The following is a 13,159-nucleotide window of genomic DNA, read 5'->3' on the forward strand; positions in this document are numbered from 1 at the left end:
AGGAGCCAGGGTCTCCTTTAGAACCTTCTGGACTCCCTCTTACCCATCACTGTATTTGCCTGAGAAGTCATTAGAGTTTGTGCTCTGCATTCATAGTAGGAAATAAAGTGAAAATAAGTTCCTTTCTTCACTTTCTCCCTGTAAAACCGACTTTATCCCTTCTGCTCCAAGTCAGAACCACCTGAACAGCCCCCTTTCCTTTAATGTAAGGACAGGAAAAAGAGGCCTCCATAATGTTGTTCTTTGTAGTAGGCCTAGCTGGACCCAACTGGAGGGTGGGTCAGCTTCTGGGCCACCATGCAGTAAAGAAGTAAGCACTGGAGAAGAAAGATTTTACAGACAACCTTTTGCCAGCTGGAAAATATAAAAACACTAAAGAAACTTCAGTTAAACTTTAAGGTCATAATATTAGAGATTGTTGGAATTGATAGGAACCTTGACTACCTCGTATTCCAACTCCTCACATTTCAAATGAGGACACTAAAACTCAGTGAGGGAACTTGTTTTGTTCAAATCCACAAAGGAAAAGAAAGAACTAACGACACGTGTAATAATGTGAACAACTCTCAAAAACATTATGTTGAGCAGAAGCAGTCAGACAAAAAAGAAAGCATGCCATATTATTCCATTAAGTTCTAGAATAGACAAGACTAGGCTACAGTGATAGAAATCAGATAATGGTTAGCTGTGATGGGGGTAGGAAACTGGGCAAAAAGGAGTCCAAGAGAACCTTTGGTGGTTATGAAAATGTTCTATATCTTGATTGGGCTGATGGTTGCATGGTGTAGATGACTGTCAAAAACCCATCAAATTGTATAACTGAAATCTATGCATAGCATTGTATTCAACTGCAGCTCAATTGATTTATTTAACAGTAACTTGTGGGGCCCCATGCGGTGGCTCATGCCTATAATTCCAGCACTGTGGGAGATAGAGGCAGGAGGATCGCTTGAGACCAGGAGTTTGAGACCAGCCGAGGCCACATGGCAAAACCCTGTCTCTACTAAAAATACAAAAAGCCAGGTATGGTGATGTGCGCCTGAAGTCCCAGTTACTCCAGAGGCTGAGGTGGGAGGATCATTTAAGTCCAGGAGATGGAGGTTGCAGTGAGCTGAGATGGCACCACTGCACTCTAGCCTGGGCAACAGAGAGCAACCCTGTTTCAAAAACAACAAAGAACAGCAACAGAAAAAAAAAAAAAGAAGAAGCTTGTGAAGTTGTTAAAGACACTCAGGATGTGAGAGGCAGGGCTGACCCTGGGACTCCGGCCATCTGCTTCCCAGGCCAGGTCTATATGACTCCAGCCATCTCCTTCCAGTTCTTTTCTTCCTTGATGCAAATAAACTTCTCAGAACCACACTGGGTAATGGCCTTGCACCCCTGGAGATTGGTACTGGAGGACAAAACTGAAGCAGCATCATAAGAGCATGAGAGGTATTCCATGGGGTACACAATTAAAGCTGAGACATTAAATCATCAGCTCGGAACCACTCTGGAGGCAATCATGACTCATGCAAATTTCAAGCAAGACAAAATAATGATTATAGGTCCCCCAAGAAGGAAGCAGGGAGGAAATGAATGAGCTAAACAATATTAGGTGTCATCGGTAATTCCAGAAGTGATACGAAAGAATGAACATGCTCCCCATTTAGTTCTTTTCAAGTCTGCAAAACACCTCATCTAGTCACGTACTGTAATTATAATGTATCCCTAGGTACGGCATGTATAGCAAAAGGATGCAAGTGTAACTTAGGAAAAATAGAGCTGCTAAAATTGCCTGTGTATTAGTGCTGTAGATATAGAGAGATATATACAGTCTTTTTCGGCATCTCTGAAATTCCCTTTTAAAGCTACTGCCTTTTCTATGTGAGAAGTTAGACCTTTTTCTTCTGAGGCCTTCCTCATAGAAGGGAAGGCTCTTAACAATAGTGGACTTCAATGTTCTACCAATTAAAGACAGGGCTAGGTAGAAAGCACCCTTTGGCCCAAAGGCTGTGACACAGTCCCATCCCTGCCGTTGTCACAGTGATGCTGATTACCCAGATAGCCCTTAGCTAGAAAGACTTAATGACACACCACAAGTCTCACTTTCAGGGAGAAGAGCTGTTTTTTACGTTCAGAATTATAAAATGGGGCAAGCAAAGAATTAGCCTTGAGTTCCAGATTTCACTCTTTATTCAGAGCTTTTCTAGCAGCTTACAAATGATTATCAGCTGAAGAGAAATAACTTTACATTCTTTGGAAAAGGATAGCTCTATTTTCAATATTTTCTTATGGCCTGTTATCTCAAAACTTTACTGGTGATATATATTTTGTATTTGTCAGAAAAAAAAATGCTTTCTCATGAAAAGCACAATACTGAAGTCTCAGGTTTCTTGGTTATTGGAGTTCTTGGTTAATATCAGTAAACTACATTGAAAATTCTACAAAGAATATTAATATGTTTAGCTTTTTAGATCCATGCATGATTTACGGTTTGTCTGATTGTTTTCAAAGAGAACATCTTCTCAGGCTTTTAAGCTGCTTTTATTTTTTATTAAATATACAAGGTTCTTTGTGGTTCACGTATCTTACAAAAGAGTCTTATTTATTACTGTGCAGCCCTCAGCTAACTCACTAGTGCGCTGAATGTGGGAAGTGAATTCCAAAATATTTAAAACAAAGACACTCCATCCCTGAAAATTAGTCTGAACATTCATTCAAGTACTTCCCAAATAACTGAGTATAATGGGGAAATAAATAATATGAGGTCTTTGTCATGAGGATTCATACCAGTTGGGAAAAAACCTCAGAGAAACCAATGGATATCACATGTTAAGGCCTCTTCTCAAAGGAAGAAGCAGATTTAGAAATTAGTACTAATTTTTGGTCAGTCTGATTTATTATCTTAGACACTTATGTCTCATTTTCAACCAACTGAAGTATCAAAGTAAGCAATGACAACTTTCATATCCTTTATTTCTAGGTAACATAATGTCCTGAGGCCTGGAGTGTTCCCTAAGCTCAAATTTAAGTATATTAAGGGGGAATTGTTCATTAGTCTATGGTACATACTTACAGTGCCTTTACATTTTATTTTAATCATTTGTACTAATTGACAGAATATATCCCTTGGAAACCCTGAAAAATCTACTAATAGGCAATTGCTTTATATATTGCCAGGAGCATTTGCATTTCTAAACCTTTAATCTCATCAGATAGTTAATATTTCTCTTGCTGTTTAACAATGGAGAGAAATTTGACTGCCATTATGCTGTTTACAGCTTTTGACCAAAAAAGTAAAAGACCATGTCTGTGTTACTACCAGCAAAGAGCAATCTGACAATTACAGTTTGATTAGTTATCATAACAGTAATAGTAATAAGGGCATATGGCCTGACTCTTGTCTCTGTTAAAAATTACTTTTAGGGCCTTGGAAAAGTCATTTAACTTCTCTGAGACTCAATTTTCTAACCTATAACCTGGACATACGAACATCTGGCCAGCTACAAGAATGCTGTGCATTTTAGATGTGATAATACTTTCAGAACAATTAAATTTGTTGCTGTACTCCAGAGGCTCACAAGTTACACTCCAGTTATCCATGGTGGCATCATCTCTATCATCATCATCACCATGGCAGGCATTGTAAGTAGCGGCTTAGTAAAATGTATCTAAAGGGCTGCCTAAAATGTATCACAATGTGGGTGGTTTACAGCAGAAATTCATTCTCTCCATAAGAGAAGAATTAATCACAACCCCTGGAGGCCAGAAGTGTGAAATCAAGGTGTCAGCTTCATCACTTTCCCTCCAAAGGCTCTAGGAGTGAATCCTTCCTCGACTTTTCCAGTTCCTGGTGATTCCTTGGTTTGTGGAAACATAACTCCAATTTCTGCCTTCATCTGCACTTAGCCTTATTCTCTGTGTATCCAAATCTCCCTTTCCTTTCTCTTTTAAAGTAATCAGGCATTGGATTTAAGGCTCACTATAGATTTAGGGTGATTTCATCTGGAGAGTCTTAACTGATTACATCTACAAAGACCATATTTACATCTAAGGTCATATTCTGAGGCTCTGGGGGGAACCTGAATTTTGGAAAGACATTATTCAGCCCACTATACATACCAAGTACTAGCTCCAATAAAATGGCAAAGACTATCTGGAAACCTGTTTTGAGAACAATTTTAAAGCTAAATTTAGGATGAGCTGCAAAGAGTGCCGGGATTGCAAGCAAGGGCATGGAAAGTGGACCCATATTTGTCATGTTCTTGTCATCACTAATCACTAATCCATGAGAGAACTTAAGATTGAGAAAAGATTTGTCAGTGTACAAGGTCACTCAGTGGCAAAGTTGCAAGAGGATTAAAATCTCCTGACTCACAATTCAGTGCTCTTTACAACACACAGTTTAATAATCTTTTTTCTTATGAGCACTTCTTTAGATATTATTACTAAAAATATAAATCTGATACCTCTATAATTACTGGCACCTGAATACTTACATTTATTTAATTGGTCAGATTGCAATAGTTAAATACATTTGGCTGACTCACATTTTCAACTATGGTAGAGTAACTGTTATCACACTAACCTTCCATCTGAAAGCAAAATAAAATCTGGATATTATTAAATTTAAAGGAAAAATATTTGAAATACTTAAAAGCTTTGAAGAGTTAGTGTAGTTGATGTTGATGTATACTATTATCAGAAGGAGTATACTTTAATGAAAAAAATAATACCAGGGAAAAGAAAAACGTTTCGTGATGAATAAAAGTTGATACAAAGGGCCAAATGAATGGAAATAAATTTTTAAAATTTATATTTGTAAGTATCTAATAATATACTTTGAATATATAAAGCCAAAAAATATACAGAAAAAGGGATATATAGGCAAATCCATATTTATAGTTAAAGGTTTTCAACTACCTGTTTCTCTTGGGTAGAATATGCAGACAGAATATAAGTAAGGAGACATCAGCAAGATGGCTGACTAGTGGTGCCTGGCATTTGTTCCTCCCACAAAAAATAAACAAAATAATAAAGATTGGAGTGTCTGAAGGAGAGTGTTGAAGTACAACAAAAAATGGGCAAAATCCTTGTGGAGCACAAAAGCCCAGGATAGCAGCATAAAGAGGGAAATACGGCACCCACCTCTGTTACCCTGTCTTCTCCATCACATTTGACTCAGAGCCAAAAAGGACTTTCCAATGGAGAGAAAAGATAGACAGAAGCACCCTCACCAGCCCACATAATCACTGCAGACACTTGTAGTTCTTACTACAGGGGAATCCCAAAGTCCTCACAAGTCCTGAGCCCAGTTTAGGAGATGCTTAGAATTCATGTGGCTACATTATCCAAAGTAGGAGCCCACATTGCGTACTGACTGTAACCCCATCACCCAAGCTGTTGCAGCAGGCATTATTTTGAAATCAAAGTCACTGCTGGAGTATGACATGCTCTGGGGAGCTGATAGCCACTGTGCCTTTCTAGACTTGGGACTCTGCTGTCGTTTCACCAAGCTCACATGAGTGGCTGCAACATGACCACCCTGGCTGCTCAAAGCTGAGGCTCAGAAATGGCCACGACTCTAATTTTGCACAGCAGGGAAGTCAACCTCAGGCTGTCCAAACCAAGCAGCTCAGCAAACCTGCCCCCAGATAATCTTCCCTAGCACCATTGGCTGGAGAAACAGCCTGTCAGACATGTCCCTGAATTGCTGAGCCACTGTAAGTCATGCGCCCAGCCAGAGAAACAGCATTGTGGACTCACCCCATGTAGACACACCCCTGAGAAGCCCAAGCCACCAAACCCCTATGCCCTGGGTTGGAGAAACAGCTCAAAAGCCTCATCCCAAGAGAGTCAATTCCAGAGTCAGCTAACCCACCAAATGCATGGCTATGTCCCCAGACTGAGAACCAGTTCAGTAAGCTCACCTTCAGCAAAGCCACACCACTGCCACAACAAACTCCTACAGCTGAGGTCACTGAGGCATTTACAACATCACTAATGTGAATTACAGCTGGAGAAACTATACAAAAACTATACTATTGTGTTTACCTAGAATCCAAGTCAGTACACTCTACTCTACTGAGACCCTGGGATCCATCTACAGGAAGTTTTTTCTATGAAAGCTGTTCCATAAAATTGAAAGAGGTGACTATTCTACTGAATGCACAGTTATCAATGTAGAGACATAAAAAACATGAAAAGTGAAGGAAACATGACACCTCTGAAGAAGAAGAAGAATTCCCTAGTAATAGAGCCATAAAAAAGGAAATTACAAAATGCCAGAAAAGGAATTCAAAATAAAAATCTTAAGGAAATTCAGTGAGATACAAGAGAATCAGATAGACAATTCAAGAAAATTGGAAAAACAATTCATGATCAGAATGAGAAATTCAACAAAAATTTAGATCCTCAAAAAAGATAACAAAAAAAAATCTTGGCAATGACAAATTCAATGAATGAAATAAAAAGTACAATCAAGAATGTAAAAAAACAGACTAGCTCAAGCAGAAGAAATAATTTCTAAGCTTGAAGCAGGCCTTTTGAAATAACTCAGGCAGACAAAATAGAAAAATAATAAAGAATAAAAAAGCCTAAAAATGTATGGGAACTCCATCTATATAAAAGAAACAAGTTTTAGTGTTCTACAAAAATGTATTGCATATTTTCAAATAGCTAGAAGAGAGGATTGTAAATGTTCCCAACATAAAGAAATGATAAATGTTTGAGATGATGAATTTGCTAATTATAAATACATATCAAAATATCACACTAGGTCCCAAAAATATGTACAATTATGTATCAATTATAAATAATAATACATTTTAATTATTTAATTTAGTAATTAATTTTAACAACAAAATTATTAAACAGTAAAATTTATTATCGTATCCCAAAATAACAGATTCTTAGGACTAAATCTAAATAAAGATGTTTAAGACCTCTACAAAACATTATTGAAAGAATTAGAGAAGATATAAACAAACGCTGGTATACACCATAATTATGGATTAGAAAACTTAGTATTTTCAAGGAATTTTTGAGGAAGTTGACAAGCTGATTCTAAAAATTATAGGGAAACACAAAGAGGAAAGAACAGTGAAGACAGTCTTGAATAAGAAGATACAATTAGAAGATTTACTCTATCAGATATCAAGACACTATAAAACTATAGGAAATAAGTAATGGGACATTAGCATAAAAAGAAATATAACACTAAGACAGAATATACAGACAGACACACATGTACACATATATGTAAATCACTTGATTTACAAAAAAGCTCTGTGATGGTCTTTTCAGTAAATAGTATTGGATTAATTGGTATCTGTATTAAAAAAATCATGAAACTTGATCTCTCCTTCACACTATGCATAAAATTAACACTAGGCAGATCCAAGACCTATATTTGTAAGGAAAAACAACATAATATCATAAGAGATTATCTTTACGACCTCAGGATAAGCATAGAATTCTTAAATAGCACTCAAAAAGCTTTAAGCATAAAAAAAGACTGATAAATTAGACTTCCTTAAAAATTAGACACTTCTACAATTAGTAAGAAAACAATTCGATTTTTATAAACAGACAAAAGAATTGAACATTTATCATTTATTCTCTCTCTCGCTTTCAATCTCTCTCTCTCTCACAAGCATGCCCACACATGATATACAAATTAAGTCTGAGGGCAGATAAAACAGGTATATGAAACAGGACAGTATAATTATTTTCTTCACCTTTCTTTAATTTTACACTTCATAAAGAGAGCAGCTTTGTGCTTTTGAGTTAAGAATGAATAACATCTTATTGATATGAAAGAAGGCAGCACTGTAAGAGATGTTCCACTCTGAAGTCTTGCGTATTTAAATCACTTCAAGGAAGTGGTAACCTCTTTTCAAAATTCACATGCTACTCTCTGTTGGCTCTCGTTCCAAGCCTAAGTTCATGGTAACTGAATCAGTGAGTAGAGACATAAGTCAGACATCACTGTGATCAGTGCTGGCCGTGCCATCAGCTGCCAGGGTGATAGTGGGCAAGTCACTTAACCTCTCTGAGCATTAGTTTTCTCATATAAGATACCGGGTCAATAATATTAATGTTTATCTCAAGGGTAGTTAAGGGAATTAAATGAGAAAATAGACGTGAAAATACCTAGCCCAGATTCTAGCCCGTGAAGTTATATATGTACAGAACAGAGAAGAGAGACATTTTTCTGAATCTGGAAGTACTATCTATATTAGTTAATTACATAATTCATACCATGTAAAGTCATCATTGTTTATCTTTTTCTATGTATTGAGCGATGAATACATGCTCCCAAAAAGTTATCTTTTTTGTTGCAGGTATTCGTGTGTCTGTCTGCATATCAGATATAAGTTAATTCAAACATATATGGTGCCTGTAGCAAAATGTTACTTAGAGAAATGATGAAAACAGCTTGGGGGGATGAGCAGTATCCAATAATCAATATAAGAACTTCAGTATTCCATAACAAATCAAGGAAACTCTTCTTTTTGAAGAATTATCCTGATAAGAATCCTCCGGGTGGACCAGAGTAATGCAAGCCATGGAATTGGCTTTGACTCACAAGGCAGAATATTGAGAAAACTGAGAGCCAGTGACTAACTCTGGGTTTAAATTTTCTCACCTGACCGAGACGCGCTGTGATGTACGTCTTTACAATATCTTTGTGAAACAATTTCTTTGCTTGTAATGCTCCATTTCATTTTCCTGCTTAGGAAATTGTTACTCATCTTTTGAAATCACATATTCATTTAATCAAACAAGTGTATAAAGACCCTAAAATATATCTGGTGCTGTGCTAGGATACAAGGATACTGCGTTGAGCAAAATCAGACCATAACCTCATCCTCATGCACCCAGCCTCTGCACTAGTGTCCTCTAAAGCTTGCCCTGGATTACTCCCTCCCCCATGCTTAAAGCTCCGGGTGCACACGTGGCATTAGAGAACAATCTGTGGGTTTACACAGCTGTTTCCTCAGCCTGGCAGGGGGAAGAGGAAGGACTCAATGTATTCATCTTTTTTTTTTTTTTTTTTTTGATACGAAGTCTTGCTCTGTCGCCCAGGCTGGAGTGCAGTGGCCCGATCTTGGTTCACTGCAATCTCCGCCTCCTGGGTTCAAGAGATTCTCCTGCCTCAGCCTCCTGAGTAGCTGAGACTACAGGCACATGCCACCACACCCGGCTCATTTTTTGTATTTTTAGTAGAGATGGGGTTTCACCGTGTTGGCCAGGATGGTCTCTATCTCCTGACCTCGTGATCCGCCCACCTCGACCTCCCAAAATGCTGGGGTTACAGGCATGAGCCACTGTGCCCAGCCTATTCGTCTTTTCTTCCCCAGTGCACAGCTTGGAGTATGACACATAGTGGGCTCTCGATAAATGTTTGTTGAATTAACATTCATAATTCATGAGGTGTTGACACAGTCCAATCTGTTAAATGATCCTCCTAATGAATATTAGAGAAATGAAAACGATTATGCTCAGGAAAATTACATCTTTTTGAGACATTCTTAGCTTTTTTCATATTTTATTAGCATTTTATTAACAGTCGTAACAGCTGGTTTAAAAATGTCCAGTGGTTTTTAAAGAGCTGCATAGTATAAATAGAGGTGAAATGGTGCCTGGTGAGCCTTTCTTAGCTTAAAATTATGAGAATCTTTGAAAAAATGGAATAAGTTTCCATTCACTTGGAAATAGTTATGTATATAAATGACTTAATATCCTGGGGGATTTGTTATGCTTCTATAATAATCAACAATATTCATCCAGAAAGGGAAAGTGGTAGAAGACATTCATAGAATTTGTCACCAAAGTTTGGTACATCCTACAAATAAGAAGAATATTATTGATTTTAAAACACTTAGCATAGATTTTAATATGTCCTAATCTCATAAAAGTATGCTAAACTGTCCTTGAAAAAATGAAAAAAGGAGAAGATTCTTATTACTCATGCCAAATAAAGGGAAGAAGCCATTCTTCAAGTAAGCATAAATATCATGTGAACTTTGAAGCAAAAGAGATATAATTTCCACTCTACTTATTTAGAAATAAATGAAATGTTGAGCCTTTAGTCATCTTACTAAAAATTACATCGAAGAAACTGAAGAGTGAAAGCACAAAAGTACCTACTTGGTCTGGTGTTTAGATCCTTTCAGATGGGCATGATACTGTTCTATTGAGTTTAGGGAGACACTGCAGATGGTACATCTGTAATTGCGCCTCAGACCTGTGGACAACAGACAGACCTGGTTAGCTGCATCCAGTCGTCAACCACCTGAATGAATCCTAGCATCTCCAGAAGTTCAGGGACAGAGTATCTGAGAGCCTGGTCTGTCCCACCAACACTTCAATCCCTTCCTTGCAGAACACAGCCAACAGGTCTCTTAGCAGAGGACTAATTATGAATATGTTAGAAGCAGCTTATTTCATTTCTGGATGGCTTAAATTATTATAGCGTCCTTCTTTGAATTGCGTTAAGGTGTTTCTGGACATTTTATACTCAAACAAAGATGTATTCTATTTTTCTCTAAAGCATATAGACATAATAGCTCTCATCTCTGCAGTGAAAATTGAGACTCCAGAGAAAAACTCTATCCTAATTCCTTTCCACTCTACTCCAATGACAGTATTAAAAATTTAACTTTAGGCATCATTCATTTAGGTGTTTCTTCTAGGATTATTTTATAAAATGCAAATGCCAGGAGGAGAATAATACATCAATCTGACTCATGTGGAGTCTTACTTTCTACCAGAATTTAGAAGACAATCTATTCATTCACTTTTTCATTCATTTAATGAATTCACTAATACAGTATCAACTTTGGGCCAGGTACTAGAGATTCCAATATGGATAAGATGCTCTTTGCTTTCAGAAGTTTAGTAAAAATCTTGACTAATCTAGAGCCAATTTATGTTAGAAAGCAGCTTTAACCAAATAGCTTTAAATGTTTGCCACAGAGCTGAGACTCATAATGAAACATATTCCTTCAGCTAGTACGTCCCTTCAGAATAGAGAGAAAAGTAAAGTCGGTCATGATCTGAAACTTTGGATTTTAATTCTGACTCCAGTCATTTCTAGTTTTGTGATCTAGAGGAAGTTACAAAACTTCTTTCTAGCCTGTTTCTTCACCTACAAGACGAAGACAAGGCGGATCACATCACTAGGTGTTGTAAGAACTAGGTGAAAAAGATATGAAAATGGCTGGTAATCCTAATGATTTGGGAGGCCGAGGCAGGAGGATAGCTTGAAGCCAGGAGTTCAAGACCAACCTGGGCCACATAGCAATATCTGGTCTCAAAAAAATTTTTAAAAGTCAGGCATGGGGGCACACACCTGTAGTCCTAGCTACTCAGGAGGCTGAGAGCCCAGTTCAAGATTACAGTGAGCTATGATAGTGCTACTGCCTGCCTGGATGACAGCCTGGATGACAGAGTGAAACCCTGTCTCAAAAAAAAAGAGACATATATATAAAACAATGTTTAGCAAATGAGTACAAAATTCTGTTCTAGCATTGTAAATGCCAGGACTGAAAGCTGTAGCATTTGTTTTTATCAATGCATAGTATTTAATTTCTAAGAGACAAAGTTATTCCTCTTTCCCTGAAAAGAAAATAATGAGACAGCTTTGCAACTTGCCACCTGGATAACTTTATGCAAATTATTTGACCCTTCTGGACTTCTGTTTTCTTACAGTATTGTGGGGAGGGCTGAGTGAGATGTGGCATGTATGTGAGAGTGCCCAGCACATAACAAGAGATCAACATGGGCTCGCTAATTTTGCTATTTTGAAGAGATGTTAAAATGGAAACACTTTCTGTTTGAGTGTCCCAGTCGAAGCCCTACTGGGAAGTCCTAGACACAGATGATAACTATATCCACATTACCAAAATGAGGTAAGAGAGTATCAGTGCAGAACATCCAGGGGAAGTAGTCACGAACCTGTGCTGACCACTCGCCACCAGTATAAAGAAGAGACTGAAGAAGAAAGAAAGAAAGAAATGGGTAGAGACTTTCTTAAGAGAGAGCTATATTGTACCGTGAGTTCCATGTGGGACCATGGAGTTCTCCCTCACCGTAAGCCTGTGGAGAAGGGATTGCACAGAACTACCTAGAGGGTTTGAGGAGTACCTTCTTGTTACTTGGGACGTGGTAGGTTGAACTCTGACATCACCTGCAAGACCCAAAGGGCTAGAGACTGTGGTTTGTTATCTTCTCTGGTGGCAAAGTATAAAAGATGACAGAGTTGGGCATGACCTGCGTTCTCAAAGCTTGTCAGAAGAAAGGATATGTGAAAGCTTCCCACAGACTATGTGTCCCCTGTATGAAAGAAGCTGATTTAATGAGTTCTTAGATACTGCCCGAAAGGGCTGCCTGAATTTGAGGGCAATGAGACTTCAGCAGAAAGGTGCTGGAAGTGTTCGCCTGGTTATCTAGGTGCTTAAAGTGATCCCAGAGGAGCTACTTAGCCCGTATTAAGTAATGACGATTCCCTGAAAAAAGCCATGAAATTGTAAACCAAAAGGTATCTGAGACAGGTCTCAATCAATTTCAATTTAGATAATTTATTTTGCCAAGGTTAAGGATGCATCTCTGACACAGCCTCAGGAGGTCCTGAGGACATGTGCCCAAAGTGGTCAGGGTACAGCTTGCTCCTATACATTTTAGGGAGCCACGAGACATCAATCAATATGTGTAAGAGGTACCTTGTTTGGTTAGGTAAGGTGGGACAACTTGAGGCGGGGGCTTCCAGGTCATGAGTAGAAAATAGACAAAAGGTTGCATTCTTTTGAGTCCTTAATCAGCCTCCCACTAAATACAGAATTTAGTCTGGCTCAGTGAATGTGCATTTTTATATCAACAATAGGGTAGAGGAAACAATCACATATGCATTTGTTTCAGGTGAGCCTCAGATGGATGACTTTGAATTCTGTTTGCCCTTTGTCCACAAGGAATTTCCTTGTGGGAAAATTGTGAGGGAGGTATGTAGCTTTTGATATTTGTAGCTATCATATTTAGAAAGAAAATGGGAGGCAGGTTTCCCAGCTTGACATTTCCCATGGCTTAGTGATTTTGGGGTCCTGAGTTTATTTTCCTTTCACAAAAGCATCCTGAGGAGAATCAACTTGTACTTCCTGCCCAGTCAAGCAGTATC

The 13,159-nt window shown here is 38.1% G+C and overlaps 1 protein-coding gene across 1 annotated transcript in view; it reads right to left on the bottom strand.

Moving 5' to 3' along the window:
• ZMAT4 (zinc finger matrin-type 4) overlaps positions 1 to 13,159 on the bottom strand; it is a 376,943-nt gene that overhangs the window by 39,280 nt on the left and 324,504 nt on the right. The window contains exon 6 of the mRNA XM_015145228.3: positions 10,138 to 10,234. Coding sequence (XP_015000714.2) covers positions 10,138 to 10,234 — 97 coding nt within the window. The remainder of the gene's footprint in view (positions 1 to 10,137; positions 10,235 to 13,159) is intronic.

The sequence above is a fragment of the Macaca mulatta genome, chromosome 8, assembly GCF_049350105.2.
Source record: "Macaca mulatta isolate MMU2019108-1 chromosome 8, T2T-MMU8v2.0, whole genome shotgun sequence".
Classification (NCBI taxonomy): Eukaryota; Metazoa; Chordata; class Mammalia; order Primates; family Cercopithecidae; genus Macaca; species Macaca mulatta.